The sequence below is a fragment of the Acinonyx jubatus genome, chromosome B3 (genome assembly GCF_027475565.1).
Source record: "Acinonyx jubatus isolate Ajub_Pintada_27869175 chromosome B3, VMU_Ajub_asm_v1.0, whole genome shotgun sequence".
In the NCBI taxonomy this organism is placed as follows: domain Eukaryota; kingdom Metazoa; phylum Chordata; class Mammalia; order Carnivora; family Felidae; genus Acinonyx; species Acinonyx jubatus.
In genome coordinates this window covers 59,312,897-59,330,053 of record NC_069386.1, presented here as the reverse complement: position 1 = coordinate 59,330,053, position 17,157 = coordinate 59,312,897, and the positions used below count along the sequence as shown (strand labels likewise).

The following is a 17,157-nucleotide window of genomic DNA, read 5'->3' as shown; positions in this document are numbered from 1 at the left end:
AAAATAGGAAGCAACCTCTTTGACCTAGGCTACAGCAACTTCTTGACATGTCTTCAGGGGTGAGGGAAATAAAAGCAAAAATGAACTACTGGCACCTCATCAAGATAAAAACCTTCTGTATAATGAAGGAAACAATCAATAAAACTAAAAGGCAACCAATGGGATGGGAGGAGATGTTTGCAAATGACATATTGGATAAAAGGTTAGTATCCAAAATCTATGAAGAACTTACCAAACTCAACACTCAAAAAACAAATAACCCAGTAAAGAAATGGGCAGAAGACATGAATAGACACATTTCCAAAGAAGACATCCAGGTGGCCAACAGACACATGAAAAGATGCTCAAAATCACTCATCATCAGGGAAATACAAATCAAAACCACAAGGAGATACCACCCCTCACACCTGTCAGAATGGCTAAAATTAACAACTCAGGCAACAACAGATGTTGACAAGGATGCAGAGAAAGGGGAACCCTCTTGCACTGTTGGTGGGAATGCAAACTGGTGCAGCCACTCTGGAAAACAGTATGGAGGGGTTCCTCAAAAAATTACAAATAGAACTACCCTATGACCCAGAAATTGCACTAGTAGGTATTTATCCAAAGGATACAAAAATGCTGATTTGAAGGGGCACATGCACCCAGTGTTTACAGCAGCACTATCAACAATAGCCAAATTATGGAAAGAGTACAAACGTCCACTGACTGATGAATGGATAAGAAGATGGAAAGAACCCAAATGTCCACTGAGTGATGAATGGATACAGAAGATGTGGTGTATATATACAATGAAATACTATCTGGTGCTCAAAAAGAATGAAATCTTGCCATTTTCAAGAACATGGATGAAACTAGAGTACATTATGCTAAGTAAAATAAATTAGAGAAATGATTTCACTCATATGTGTAATTTGAGAAACTTAACAGATGAACATAGGGGATGGGAAGAAAAAATGAGATAAAAACAGAGAGGGAGGCAAACCATAAGAGACTCTTAAATACAGAGAACTGAGGGTTGCTGGAGGGGAGGTGGGTAGGTGGATGGGCTAAATGGGTGATGGGCATAAAAGAGGGCACTTGTCTGAATGAAAACTGGTTGTCATATCAAAGTGATGAATCACGGGGTTCTATTCCTGAAACCCATAGCACAGTGTATGTTAATTAACTTGAATTTAAATAAATTAATTTTTTAAAAAGAAACAGGATATATAACAGTTATACCTAAAATGTTTAAATAAATAAAGGTCATTATCACAAATATCAACAAGGGATTATTTGGAATTAGCTGATGAATTTAATATTAAACATTCAATCAACAAGTTAAACATCAAATTAACCAGGAAAAGCCAAAGTTTTTAATCAGTGAACTAGAAGACATAGCAAAAGAAATTACCTAGAATGAAGCACAACAAGATAAGGAGAAGGAAAATATGAAAAAAGATGTTAAGAGATTATGTAACAGAATAAAAAGGCATAATATATGTTTAATCGGAGTCCCAGAATGAGAGAACAGAGAGAATGAATTAGTGGCAATATTTTGCTAGGGAATGGCTGTACATCTCTTAGAAATGATACAAAATTATGAATCAAAGACTCAGGAAACAAGATATCCCAACCAGGATAAATAAAAAGAAATATAAGCCTAGACACACTGTAGTTAAAATGTACAGCACCAAAGACAAAGAGAAAAGCTAAAAAGTCGCCAGGGAGCAAAGACAGGGGAGAGGGAATGGATCATATAACAAAGAAAAAAAAAAATCCAGAATAACAGACTTTTGAAATTCAATACAGAAACCAGAGGAAAAATAACTGTCAATCAAAAACTTTGAAGCTAGCATAAACTCTCTTCAAAAATTGAGGCTAGGGGCGCCTGGGTGGCTCAGTCGGTTAAGCGTCCGACTTCGGCTCAGGTCATGATCTCACGGTCCATGAGTTCGAGCCCCGCGTCAGGCTCTATGCTGACAGCTCAGAGCCTGGAGCCTATTTCTGATTCTGTGTCTCCCTCTCTCTCTGACCCTCCCCTGTTCATGCTCTGTCTCTCTCTGTCTCAAAAATAAATAAAACGTTAAAAAAAATTGAGGCTAAAATAAATACATTAACAAGTAAAAATTGAAAGTCTTTCCAAAAGATCTGAACTAAAGGAACTTCTAATGGAAATACTTCAGAAAGAAAGAAGGTGAGTCCAGGACTTCCAAAAATGTAAGGAAATGGTAAATATCTTTGAAAAATCCACATAAACACTACTGCTATAAAAGAACAGTAACACTAATAATCTAATTTGAGTAATGTTTTTGGAAAGGAAAGAATTAAAAAATAGAAGAGAACTAAATACAGATTAAATAGTGACAATGGGTGAAAGAAATTACAGTATGTTCTATGTCAAATGCCATTTCATACTCTCATATACACAGATACCCCTGTGGGCTGGCAACTAAGAATGTCAGTACAGATTTTTATTTTATTACTTTTTTACCATTTCTTTATTTTTTGACAGAGAGAGAGAGAGACAGATGGGGGATGTCCCCCAGATGTCTCTTGTCCCACAGAGAGGCCAAGCTCCTCACAATTGATCATGGAAAATTCTTTTCAAGATATACTTCATAAAGCATGACTAGCCAATTTTCTATCAGTTATGTTAATAGGTATGAGCCCAAAGTCTCATTTCACACCTATACATTTAACTTCTATTCCAAATAAACCTTTATAAAAACATAAGAAGCACCAGAAACTAACTGGTTCATAATTCACTGCCCCTCCATTCCCATTAATCTTCATTTTATCTTCTATGAACTGGAAAGGACAAGGAACAGTAAAGGCAAAAAGAAATTTGGGGATAATATGCCCCAAGATTATTAAAAATTAACCATTTAATTCAGAAATCTGTACCTCTCCCCATACTTACAAGTAGTCCTGCTTACAATCCTAAGGAAGAAAAAATCATGTCGATTATTCAACATCCACTATGACACCTCATGATCAGTTCAATGTTTTCCATTCCCAACCCTCATTTCCCCACCTCCACTTGAGGCAATTTTCAGAATGGGTACTCCTAGTTCCCTAGGTCCACACTAAAGAAGGAGCCCAGAGTTTTGTCATATTATTTAGAAAGACTATTACTTCTTTTCTATAGATGTCTCTTCTTTTAGTCTCTGTGTCTGGTTATTTTTTAAAAATCCCTTCATCTTTTTCACAAAATACAAGATGAAGATTAATGTTTAGCATCTATACCTGAGTGCTACGGGCAAAATTAGCCAAGATGTTGCAATTACAAATATATAAATCACTAGCAATACAATGTTCTACTTCTCAAAGTTAAGAATCATGATACTTAGCTACATTAACAGAAGAAAAACATTAAGCACATAGAAAGATATTCTTCCTATACAAGAAATACTAACCTTACAAATCCCAAGCTTTATCTTGTTCCTGTTGGCATCCATCTCTTCCCAGACATCCTTCTCCTGGGGACGTGGGTGCCCCAAAGATCCAGGCAATTTATCTGGTGACACACCAACAGGGATGCCATTCTCCCCATCACTAAGCTGTTCATCTGGAAACACCTCATCTGTATTTTCTCGAAGCAAGTCTCCTGGGATGGGAGTGGCATTGGCAATTCTAAAGATGTGGAATGAAAAAAAGGTAGAACTTAAAAACACCAGAATCAAAAGTTACTCTAAGATTATCCTACATTTTGTTTCTGGACTTAAATCATGAAGTCTGTACATGAGTAAAAGAGTAATACAAAACAAAACCAAAACCTCAGAAACTTAGGTCATGCCAATTGTACAAAATAAAACTGCTTCTGATCAGTAGAATTTTCAGGCTGATCTAAAAAAAGAAATGTTAACAATAACTCACTGATTCAACAATTATTGCTCTATTTTCTAATAAGTCCCTGTCAATTGTAGTATTTTCTATTCTTCACCCATTTTTTTCATTTAGGGAATAACAAAAACTATAAGCAGAAAAATATTAAGTGTCATAACGATATAAGCAGGTATGTGATCACTTGTATTTTTTAAATAGTGTAAAATGTACCTAGCCTTCTGCATTTACAGACTTTTTACTAAGTATCTACTATATGGAAGGCTCTAGGGAAATGAGAAAGAAATTCTTGCCCTCTGGGTGAAACTGGAAATTCTTTAATTATACAGTTTTGCATGAACTGACCATGAACAAAATTTAAAAAATATTGACACCTGTCAATATATTTCTTTCTAAGTCATTTCATGTCCTATTTATATGGCTGGTCATCTCTCCCTTAGACCACTGGCCCATGAAGGGGGCTTTTCTAGTTCTTAGTTATCACTCATTAAGTGTTCAGATCCTTGTATGCTCTTATGTTCTAGAACTATGCTCTGTATACTAGTTTGTATTTTATTTTTATTTGTTTGGTTTTTTTGTTTTTAGTAGGCTTCACACCTAGCACAGAACCCAATGTGGGTCTTGAACCCATGACCCTAAGTTCAAGACCTGAGCTGAGATCAAGAGTCAGATGCTTAACCAACTGTGCCACCCAGGTGCCCAGTTTGTTTTGTTTTTAAATATTGCCGACTGAACACAATATTTACCACACAGTGAAACCTTTTCTTAGAAGTGATCTGGAATGTCTAAAAATAGAAAAAACAGTCTTCACTAGACTAACTATACTGACACATACAATCAATATGAGTGGTAAAATAGGCATCTTCTTAGTGAACCACTCCAAGGGTGACAACGCTCTGGTCCAGGTACTGTCAATATGAAATGCTGTGAGAACAAAGATCAGTCATTTTTCAGGGACTTGTTCTACCTAAGTTGACCTTCGCTACCACCTCTCCCTACTAGGGCCAATAGGAGAAGATGAATCTCTTTATCAATATGTTATAGGTGTGTAATTAGAAAAGCACTGATAATAGCTCTCAGGAAAAAAATAGCTCTCAGGCCTGTAAAGTGGTTCTTATAGTTCTGACATTGGGAACACATTGAAAAAGGTAGTTTGGCCTAAAATAGTTCATATTAAGGGATTTATGATAAAAATAAAGTTCAAAAGTAAATAAAGTTCATAAAGCTCATAAACTGGCTACTAAAACATTTTTCAGATATAAGTTCAATATACTGATTGATGCTAGACATTACAACAGACACTAACATATATGTGCTACATGGCAATCCAAATGTTTATTAAAAGAATTCCCTGTATTCTCGAGGACAGAGAATGGCAAAAGAATCAATATTTGAATTCAGGAAGATCGGTCTACTAGCCCCACAATTTTTTTCCATTTTAAATCTCTCAGTTTTCTTCCAATCCTTTCTTCCCTATGCCTAGCTACTATTCCACAGCTTCTTTCCAACCCCCCAACTCCCTGGCATTTCCTTCTCCACTCCTGAGGAAACAAAGTACATCTCCACCTACAAACTGCTTCTAATTTTATTCTATCCCAGTTTCCCTCTTTTCTCATATGCTGTGGTCTAATTCCACACACTTCAAGGGGCTCTCACATCTTCCCCACACAGGCTCTCCTGCACATGACTTAGGTTCCTCTCTGCATTTATTCCCCATTTTTAACCCTTACATAATTCTATTTTCTTCATTCTCCTATAGCTCTGATCCAAATCTGGAGTTTGCGATATGGAAAGAAATTCCTTCCCAGAAAAATCGTATTTCCTTCAGGAGTTGAATGAATGCAAAAGTATATGTAAGAGAATTATCAGCACATTAGCACATTGTGTGTGTTTGTGGACAAGGTATAAATTATAGAAACATTAGGGAAAAAAAAGTAAGGACATGTATGGAAGAATTGGACAGACGTCAAGAAAAGTACTAAGAACAGACATCCTTTTCACACTTCCTTCCCCATAATCTAAGGCAGGCATTAGCCAACTAGGGCTGTGGGCCAAATCTGGCCGCTCACCTATTTTTGTAAGTCAAGTGTATGGCATGGGTCATGCTCATTCATTTACATATTGTCTGTGGCTACTTTAGCACTATAATGGCAGTGGTAGTGGCGACAGAGACAGCACAGCTCACAGATATTTATCTGGCCTTAATAGATAAGGTTTGCTGAAAAATCAGTACTTTAATTCAGAGGTCAGCAAATTCAGTCACTTCTTAACGGGCCACATAAATGGTAGGCTTGTAGGCACAATACTTTTCAGGCAAGATTCACTGATGGATGCTAAAACTTGTGGGAGAAAGTACAATGAAAAACAAGTTTTGGGGTGCCTGGATGACTGAGTTGATTGAGCGTTCAAATTCAGCTCAGGTCATGATCTCACAGTTCATGAGTTTGAGCCCTACATCAGGTTCGCTGCTGTCAGTATGGAGCCCACTTCAGACCCTCTGTACTCCTCCCTCGCTGCCCTTTCCCTGCCTGCATTCTCTCTCTTAAAAAAAATTTTTTTTTAAATAAAATAAATTTTTTAAAAAGTTTATTTGAATGGTCTCAAAACATCTTCCCATAAAATAATTACTTACAAAGGGAAAAATAGTAACTTCACAGTGGAAAAACCTAACATCACCCTAACCAGATTAACAACATTAATACCACCAGTAATAAGACATACTGACATCATGTACCTCCTTACTTAATACCCATAATTTCCCTCTGATTTTAGCTTTAAATGTAAAAAATGAGTAGACTGATAGGGTTCTAAGTTTCCAGGAGGAAGGGCCTTTGACATTTTTGTTTTTTGTTGGAAATTTCTAGTTCTAATGCAGTGTGGTCAGGCAGTATAATATTTCTGCTTTATGGAACTATAAAGCATATAAGGTTTCTTGATGACCTAATAACTGAATCTCTTCTAGTTGTTGCTTCCTAAAGGTGACTGCTGGGATTCTGGAGACTAAATATTATGTATTTATTATGTCCCATTTGTGAATTGCAGCATTAAGCATTAAAAAAAGCATTCCATCTTCGTAACTTTTTTTTTTTTTTTTTTTTTGCTTTTTTTGCTTGAATTCTAGACTCTCTGATATCAGGATCATTATTCTCTTCTTAGGGCTCCCATTTTTTGGGTTTTTCTTTGTTCATCCTTTCTGAAATATTTTTTAGGTCTCTTGTACATAGCATATGTATTTAGCTATGTAAACCAAACTGAAAATCTTTTCATAGAGGAGTTAAGCCCATGCATATTTATTGCTATGATTGATATGTTTGGCCTCAACTCTGTCACAGTATTTTATAATTATATGTTTTTTGTTATATTTCTTTCTCTACAAGATGAATCTTCTTTGTACTCTCATTTAGCCTCTTTCTTTTCTTTTCCTTCCTTCCTTTCTTTCTTTCTTTCTTTCTTTCTTTCTTTCTTTCTTTCTTTCTTTCTGTTTTTGGGGGTATTTTAGGTTTGCCTATAAAGAAGTTTATTTATTTTGAGAGAGAGAGAGAGAGAGAGAGAGAGAGAGAGAGAGAGAGAGAGAATATGCATGCACAAGCAGGGGAGGGACAAGGGAGAGGGAGAGAGAGAATCCCAAGCAGGTCCCACATGGTCAGTGCACAGCCCATTGAGGGGCTTGATCTCATGAACTGTGATATCATGACCTGAGCCGAAATCAAGAGTTAGACTCTTGAACGACTGAGCCACTCAGGCACCCCTTGCCTTTTTGTTCTAATGGTGTACTCTGGACATATACCTTTTTAAATGCTTAGTCCCCTGTTTTCTCATTTTATCTTACTATAGAGTTTCTTGGTTTTAACCAGTATTGTTTTGTTTTCCTCCATTAGGGTCTCTAACTTAATCGATAATGAATGCTATTCCTCCTCTGTCAGCATTCCATTTTCACTACTCTCTCTCTAGCCATTTTATTATTTTTTTTTAATTTTTTTTTTAACATTTATTTATTTTTGAGACAGAGAGAGACAGAGCATGAACAGGGGAGGGTCAGAGAGAGGGAGACACAGAATCCGAAACAGGCTCCAGGCTCCGAGCTGTCAGCACAGAGCCCGACGCGGGGCCCGAATTCACGGACCGTGAGATCATGACCTGAGCCGAAGTCGGCCGCTCAACCGACTGAGCCACCCAGGCGCCCCTCTCTCTAGCCATTTTAAATGATTATCTTATTTTCATTCCTTTAGGGCTTCCCTCCCCCACCCCCGACTTTATATCAATGCCCCTTATTAAATTTTCATTTGAATCTACTCTCCTTTATGCTCTTTATAATTTTTTTCACTTTTTCATTTTTTAAGTTTATTTATTTTGAGAGAGAGAGAGAGAGAGAGAGAGTGAGCCAGCACACACATGGGAGGGGCAGAGAGAGAGGGACAGAAAGAGAATTCCAAGCAGGCTCCGCACTGCCAGCTTGAGCCCAATGCAGGGCTCGAATTCACAAAACATACTATCATGACCTGAGCTGAGACCAAGTGTCAGATGCTTAATTGACTGAGCCACACAGGCACCCCTAATTTTTCACTTCTAAGACATCTTTTTTTCTTCCATTCAGTTCAGTCAACTCTCATTTCTTCCTTTCTCTCTCTTCTCCTTTTCCTTTTTCTCCCATCTTCCTCTACTTTGTGGTCTATTTCTGTTCTTAGTTTTTAAATTTCTGATTCAAGGTGATTATCCCTATCTTCAAATGCACAAGTATATTTACTTCCATTTGGGGTTTTATCTTAGAGTTTTCTTTTTCTTTGTGGTTGATTCTCTGAGAGGAAATTTCCTTAGCATGAATTAGATTTTCTCTTCTGATTTTTTTTCAGTAAGACTTAATGGACCTTGGAAATCTTTTTCTTGTTCATTTTTGCGGTAGTGAAGTAGTTCATGAGATTTGTAGTTTATTTAGTGCCCTCTTCTGTCAATATAACAAAGTCCAAACACATTAGTGGATTTTTACTTGTTTTTATGGTCAGAGAGGTACAGTATCCTGATTTTATAGTTCTCCTTTTTGTAGGTAAATTTTATTTCCCCTTTTGCCCTTCTGCAATTATTGATGTACTGCCTTCAGCTTGAAATTCATCCCTTTTGCCTGTTCTGTGAAAGTGGATCTGAGCCCTTGAAATATTTTCCTTTGCCAGCTGGCACTGGGGCTTGTGTCAGAGGGCACTGAAGAGACACTGCAAGAGGAAAGTGTTCTGTCAGAGCTCCAGTGTGCAGCTTGGCAAGTCTCTCCAGTGTGTATGGCTCTCCCCAGCACAAGGATCCTGCCACACCTCAGCATCTTCAGCACCTGTTTCCTGCAGCACAAAGAGGTCAGCAACCAACAGCTTCCCTGAGAAATAGCAGTTTTATGGCACAGTGTCTCTGGTGAGACACACCAGCAAATAGTTTTCTCTGACACCCCAGAGAACAGATTTCCATCAAGTTCCAGAGGGCAGATTTTCAGCAAATTCTACCAGGCATCAGAGTGACTTCCTGGTCATCCAGTGAGTACCCAGTGAGCAATCCAACAAGGTCAGGAGCTCAGCCCTGGAGTCAGAGCTTGTTGGAGCTCTTCCTTGGATGCTTCATCTTAGCCTTAACAGTAGGAGCTACACTTTGTATTTGCTAGCACCATATTTCTACTTCTTACTAGTCTATGCCACATTGTTCCAATTTTGTATTACAGGTAATGACTCCTTGTATCATCCTTCCCTGTTCAAATTACTATGTAGTTTCTCTCTGCTGATTGGACCCTTCACCACTCAACTGATAAAAGGCACTTCTCCTTTCTGTTTTGTCTCTTTTCTTCTTTCTTTCTGTCTTTCTTTCTTCCCTCCCTCACTCCCCCCTTTCTTCCTTCCTTCTTCTTTCTTTCTTCCTTCCTTCCTTCTTCCCTCCCTCCTACTCTCTTTCTTTTCTCTTTTCTTTTCTTTTTCCCTTTCTTTCTTTCTCTTTTTTCTTTCTTTCTTTCTTTCTTTCTTTCTTTCTTTCTTTCTTTCTTTCTTTCTTTCTTTCAGAAGCTATGTATTTTGAATCATAGCTTTTTTTTTTTTTTTTTTAACCTCCTGGTAGTTCATGACCTGATCTACCTAGACACTTTCTAATAATTTCATTTGTAAGACAGGTTCAGTTTTTCTGGTGTTGGTTTAAGATCGACCTTAAGTCCCATTGCTAATTTTCCTCCTCCCCCCAGTTTTTAGTGATCTGCCTTTATAAAGCCTGGGGGGCAGGGTTGAGTGAAGTAGGAACATAAGAAAGTTGGTGGTTTTTTGTTTCTCTCTACTTATTTTGGAGTTTAGGCTAGGCATCTTTTGTCTTCAAATTATGTTGAGGACATGGTTTTTGTGTAGTTTTATTTTTTCTTTCTTGTTATTATGTCTTATTTTAGGAGGAAACATTGAGAGATGGGAACTTAAACTGTCTTCACTGACTTCAGCTACCATGAAGCCCTATCACCTGGATTTTTGCAAGTTTGAGACTTATCTACTTCTAACAAAAATCAAAGGAGGAGGACAAAGGCACTAAAACAAGAATCAAAATTTCTAGACAGGTTCCAGCTCTGTTGCTAATATTTACCTACAGTTGGATGATTGATTCACTCAGTGTTAGGATTATTTCCTCTATTGTAAAAGGGAGTGGCTGGACTAGGGCAGTGGGTTCTAAACTCAGAAAAGCAAGAGAAACATTCTGTGCCTTGGACATTTTGATTTGGTAAGTCTGGGGTGGCTCCAACAAATGGGTACTTTAAACAAACATCTGTGATGATTCTAATGTAGATAGTCAGGGTGCCCCACTTAAGAACTCTCAGACTAGCTAATCAAAGATATCATCTCCAGTTATGTAAGTCCATGTAAGCTCTTCTGATTCAATAAGCTCTGGTGATCCCATCTTTCAATATAAAATCAAAAACAATGGATTAGTTTATCACAATTAGCTCCATTTATATGATGATTTTTCCCTACTTACTTTTTTCATTGTTAACTAAATAGTTTAAAGCAACCAGAGCAGGTAAAAATGGGTCAGGAAAAAAAAGGACAACCTGCCCCCCAATTTTAAAAATAACAAACAAAACCAACTGTATTTAATGCATGTAAGGGAGAAAACAAACAAAACCAAGATGATGGCAATACACCATAACCTGTTCCTAAAACACTTTGTAAATTAAATCACCTTCTTAGAGCAACAAGCTACATGTTTTGTCCACACTAAACTTAAACATAGTATAGTTAGGTATAACTGTGGTTCATTTTTTCCAGGCTCCTATATATTCTTTAGAACTAAAATCAAACAATTCCTTCTCATTGTGAGGAATACCCATTGTAAATCTGACATCAACAAGCCATACCAGCTCAAAGCTCCCATTTCACAGTATGACCTATAAACACTTTCTAAGAACAGTAAATCTGAACAGACATATGTAAGAGCAATATTAATTCAAGGAAATCCATAGGCTTTCTCATATGTCTTAGCATTTTGTCATCTGAAGGAACCTGGATGAAATAAAAGACATTTCTGCTAACACAGTGCACGCAAGAAAGCCACTGGTAAATAATCTGTTTAGGACATACCCAATTGCTGCAGGGGTCAAACGGGTGTGCAGTTGAGGGGTGGCAGAAGTAGTGGTGGTTGTTAGGGAACCATCAGTTCCAGTCTTCTCCCAGTCAAAAGGATCACTCTCAATTACTCCAAAGGTCTTGATGCTGTTGTCAAACACGGATGTCAGAAGCTAAACCATAAAGAAAAACACTAGAGTAAGCTAACAATAAACATCATTGCTTTACTCCTTGAGAAAGCTGCCAGACTCACAATTGGTTTTGTAGTAGGATTTAAAAAAAATAAAACAAAACAAAACAAAGAACAATCGTACAAATGGGGGAATTTGAATAAGGACTATATGTTGATGATGATACTGAATTAATACTGATTTTTCTCAATTGGGTTACCAGTTTACAGTTATGCAGGAGAATGTTTTTAGAAGATACATAATGAAGTGTCTTATCTAAAACCTACTTTCAGATGGTTTGGCAAAAGAATATTTGTGTTGTATGTATATACATGTGTATTCAGTTTCAATCATCAAGGTGATCATTTTTTTTGTCAAACGGGCATTTTTATATGGTTTGATGTAAGTGAAGAGTGTTAACAGTTGGTATATCTAGGTATACAGAAGTTGATTGTACTTCCTTACAATTTTTGGGGGGGGGGGCTGAAAAATTATTCAGCTATATGTGGGTGCATATACACAAATTATCACAAAGAAATCTGCCTCTTTATTTGGTTTATATATTTCAATTTTTTGTCTTCATTTGTTCAAGATCTAATTTTCTTTCTTTTTAATTTTTTTTAGTAGGCTCCACACCAAACGTGGAGCTCATGGTGGGGTTTGAAATCACCACCCTGAGTTCAAGACCTGACCTGAGATCAAGAGTTGGATGCTTACCTGACTGAACCACCCAGGTGCCCCAAGATTTTATTGTTAAGTAATCTCTAAACCTAACATGGGGCTCAAACTCACAACCCCAAGATGAAGAGTTGCATGCTCTACTGACTGAGCTAGCCAGGCACCCCTCATTTTTTGGTCTTTAAATTCTAAAACTGATGTGACGTGGATAAAGATCTCACAAAGATCATCCTTTATGAGAGTTTGAGGATTGGGATACTGAAAGTTTCAGGGAGGAATAGGGTATATAGATACAAATTTGACAGTCAGCATATAGATATGAAAAGGTATTATTTAAAGTCACTGAACTGGATGATACCATCTAAGGAGAGTAGGTAGCAAGAGGTCAAAGGGCAAAGGCCTAGGGCACTCCAACATTTGGTTGGAAAGAAGACTCAGCAAAGGAAACCAAGAAGGAGTGGTCAATGAGATAGGAGAATCAAGTGTGTGCTGATTTTGATGCCCAGTGAAGAAAACATCTCAACAAGGTGACCAAATGCTATCATTGGTATATTTATAGCTATTTCTGATTATTTGATTGGTTTCTCTCTTTCACCCAAACTGTAAGCTCCAAGAGGTTGGTGCATGTCTGATCATCACAGTATCTAACACAATACTTTATATATATAACAGCAGTGTTGTGATTTATAAGTTATAAGTTTGGTCAATCACATGACCAGAATATATTTCTTATGTATATTTGGTCTTTGTCCATAGTTCCCGGCACACAGCTCCCAAGACCTTGAAATTTCCTGAAAGAAAAGAGCAATAGGAGCATCTTTTGATATAATAATATTTGATCTATAGTCCTCAGTTCCTGAAATCACTTTAGAGCCATAAACATGAAATGACTATCTTGTTATTCATAACAAGCCCCTTCTTACCACAACTGGGTTTTTGTTAATGAGGTAACTTTTAGAAAGCTCCTCTGGATAAGGGCTGGCAACAATGTGATTAGAGACTTGTAACTTTCAGTCCCATCCCCTGGCCTCCAGGAAATAAGAGAGGGGCTAGAAGATGAATCAATCAACAATGGTAAATGATTTAATCAATCATGCCTATATAATGAAGTCTCTATAAAAACTAAAAAGGATGTGGTTTGGAGAGCTCTTGGGTTGGTAAACATAATGGAGGTGCCGAGAGAGTGGTGCCCGCAGAGAGGGCATGGAGGCTCCACACCTTTTCCCCATAGCTTGCCCTATGCATCTCTTCCATCTGGCTCTTTCAAAGTTAAATCCTTTGTAACAAACCAGTAATCTAGTGAGAAAACTGGTTTCCCAAGGCCTGTGAGCCACTCTAACAAATTAACCAGGCGCAAGGAAGGGGTTGTGGGAACCTTTGGTTTATAGTCATAGGTCAGTCAGAAGTACAGGTGACAACCAGGACTTGCGAATGGCATCTGAAGTGGAGGGCTGTCTTCTGGGACTGAGTCCTTAACCTGTGGAATCTGATGCCATCTATCTCTGGGTAGATAGTGTCAAAAGTGAGTTGAATTGTAGGACACCCAGCTGGTGCCAGAGAACTACCAGACTGAGGGGGCGGGGGGTAGGGAGAGAAACCCATGTTGGAATTACGAGTCCAGAACCTTTAAATAGTTACTCTCAAAACATTTCAAGAACAAGTATTTGTGATAATATTAACTAAAAGATTCATATAACGCTACCTTTCATTTAAATCCCAAGGAAAAAATAATACATGTAGAAAAGGAAGCTAAATAGATAAAAGGAACCGGAAATGGCATGGCTATAAGACCTCAGAAATTTGATTTTGGTCATATTTTTGTTGACTTAAGTTACCTATGTTATAGCTTAGACGTCCCCAAATTGTCAGAGTTAGAGGGCTACAGAAAACCCAGAAGGAAGATGGATTGAGACCCAGCATATGGCAACAGAAGTGGCACACCTTGGACTACTCTCTTGACTTTGGAAATAGAGGTTCTCACAGAGCGAGCTGCATGCCTCCTGAAAATGGAGTCCCTGTCCCTGAGGCAGTACCCGCCTTGCTGTGTGAGCACTCAGACAGCCACTGCCACACTGCTACAGCCTGTACCGGGCTGCCAAGGAATGATTCTAAGCAGTTTTTATGCCAGATGTCCTTTTATCATGGAATTATTTTCTTACATTTATCAGAGTATAAACGTATGCAGCATATGCCTTTGGGCCTCAGATAAAAAAGTCTGTTACTAAGATGGTGACACCAGAGACCCAGCAGCAGAAGGCAGAAGGATGGAAGGTACAGCACAGAACAAATAGACCTTCCCTGACCCTCTAATTTATGGGAGGTTCCCCCTTGTTATTCTCCAGCTCAATCTCTTATTTTTTTGCTTCCTAACAGCCCATCTAGGCCTTCTGAAAAATTTAACTCCAATGACATCAGACTCAGGGGAATCTTAAAACAGCAAGAGGCAAGCCTGCTGCATTCTGATGCAACCTCTGCTTAAACAGTCCCATTCCTAAACCTGGGAAGTATATTAACAAGATTAGTAAGAAATGTGGTCAGCTTTGGATTTCCTATCATATACTCTGATTTTAGCAATGCTGTGGCACTGTATGAACTGGCTGATATATACATTTTAGTTTTAGGTTCACCAACAGTGTGGATATTTATGGGTTTTATTGGTCTTCTCAACTTGCTAAACAATGCTTCACATCACTGGAACACTCTAATAAAAATACTTTTGTGGTCTTTTGTCAGGATCACATGATTCCATTAATTACTGACAAGAATTTCTAATAATTCTTCATATAACTCTGTAGTTCTTTCACTGCATTTTTATCAACCAGTCATGTTAGTATTTGTTTTACAGTGGCTGCTGTGTTTGTGGCCACCTCTCCAAAGAAGTCAAGATGGTAAAAAACAGGGCTTTTTGGAATGAGTCAGAAATTGGGTTCAGACACCACTTCCAGTACCACTACTGGAAACCACCAGTTTTCCCAGGCAACAGGTCTAAAGTAAGTCTCCATAAAATGGGGATAATAACCCTACCCATGTATTGCTATGGCATTGTTAGGTGTCATTACCGTGACAATAATGTGCAAAGGCAACAAGAGTTCTTTTATTTTTTAATTTAATTTTTTTTTTTTTTTTGAGAGAGAGTGAGTGAGTGGCGGGGAGGGGCAGAGGGAGATACAGAGAATCTTAAGCAGACTCCATGCTCAGTGCAGAGCCTGATGTGGGGCTTGATCCCACAACCCTGGAATCATGACCTGAGCCAAAATCAAGAGTCAGACACTCAACTGACTGAGACACCCAGGCGCCCCCCACCCCAAGGGTTCTTCTTTATCCAATCTGATGCTATGTTAGTTTCCCATTAACTAGTAACTGTGTCACCTACGTGTGGAGTCTTGTGGTGGAATTCAGGGTTAAGAGTTTCCTAGTTACTCCTCAGAGATATTTTCCTTTCTCAAAATACTTTAAAAAGGATTATTTAAATTACGTGGTGGTCACAATAGGGTTGAGTGTTTTTAATCATTATGTACACTTCTGAAAATGTTGGCCCAGCATTTTTTCTTTAATCTGAAATAATTAAAGATTAATAGTAAATTACAATAATAGTACAGAGAAATCCCCTTCACCCAGTGTGCTCCAATAATAACACCTTAAATAGCTAGAGTTCAATATCCAAACTGGGAAAATTACATGGGTACAATCCACAGAGCTTATCAAATTTCATATTTTAAATGCACTCACATGTGTGCGTGTATTTGTACATGTATAAAACTAGAGAATTTTATCATCTGAAGAGATTCATATCCCAGCATCTTTTTCTTAGAGTTGCTATCCTCTTTCAGAATTTAATTTATCCTCTTTCAGATATTCGGGGGCACCTGGGTGGCTCAGTTGGTTGAGCATCAGACTCTTGCTCTCGGCTCAAATCATGATCTCACAGTTGTGAGAAAGAGCTCCCATGTGGGCTTTGGGCTGAGGATGGAGTCTGCTTGGGAGTCTGTCTGTTTCTCTCTTCTCTCTTCTCTCTTCTCTCTTCTCTCTTCTCTCTCTCTCTCTCTCTCTCTCCCTCCCTCCCTCCCCCTATGCCCTTCCCCTGCTCATGCTTTCTCTCTCTCAAAAAAACCCCCATAATATTCATAATATGATCTCTGTTTCAATCATGGCTATAATTCTGATAGCTTCACTTAGTTTAGTTTAACAGATAGAAAACAGCATTTATAGATTTCCTTAGTAGGTGATTATGGGCAAACCAAGATTAAATTGAATTTTCCTAACATTTGCTGAAAACTTAGGTGCCAGGCACAGTGTGAGGATAGTGCAAGACAAAAAAAGAAGACATGGTTGTACCTCCAGGACTTAAAGCCAGCTGGGAAGATACACTTATATATAAATACTAAGCACTGATAAACTTGGACGTAGTTTCCCAAAACACTATAACTCTTTCCAAAAGCAAGTGCCAGCCATTATTCTAAGACATGCATAAAAGATTCCTGGTTAAGAGCAAAACAACTCTTCTCTCTAGGTGTGGACTAGATGGCTACTGGATGAGGTGTTGGCTATGTGCAACTTGTTAAGACGGAAATGTTTTCTGGCAAGAAATTCTGACTTTTAAGGGATTACAAAGCAGAGACATTCAAAGTGAACATGGCTTTGTAAAACAGCATCATTTAACACTCTGATTACAAAATATATTCACTCCAGTCTTGGCTCAGAACATACAAGACATAATGTTTTTTGACTTTTGATGTAGCTAGGGAAGCAGTCATGCTAAATACTGGGGGTTTTTTTGTTTTTTTTGGTTTTTTGTTTTTTTTTTTTTTGCTTGTTGATAGAAGATTTCGTTATTGTTTTTAACCACAATGGTTGTCCAATGAGGAATTTAAAATTTTGAAAGAACAGTAATTAAACTCATATTCCCGAACAGATACCAA

The 17,157-nt window shown here is 37.9% G+C and overlaps 1 protein-coding gene across 7 annotated transcripts in view; it reads right to left on the bottom strand.

Annotated features, from left to right (window-relative positions):
- TTBK2 (tau tubulin kinase 2) overlaps positions 1-17,157 on the bottom strand; it is a 160,020-nt gene that overhangs the window by 32,798 nt on the left and 110,065 nt on the right. For all 7 annotated transcript variants that reach the window (XM_053224118.1, XM_027067046.2, XM_053224120.1 and 4 more), the window contains 2 exons: positions 11,406-11,563; positions 3,402-3,618 (listed from right to left, as the gene is read on the bottom strand). In XM_053224118.1, the coding sequence (XP_053080093.1) occupies positions 3,402-3,618; positions 11,406-11,563 (375 nt within the window). The remainder of the gene's footprint in view (positions 1-3,401; positions 3,619-11,405; positions 11,564-17,157) is intronic.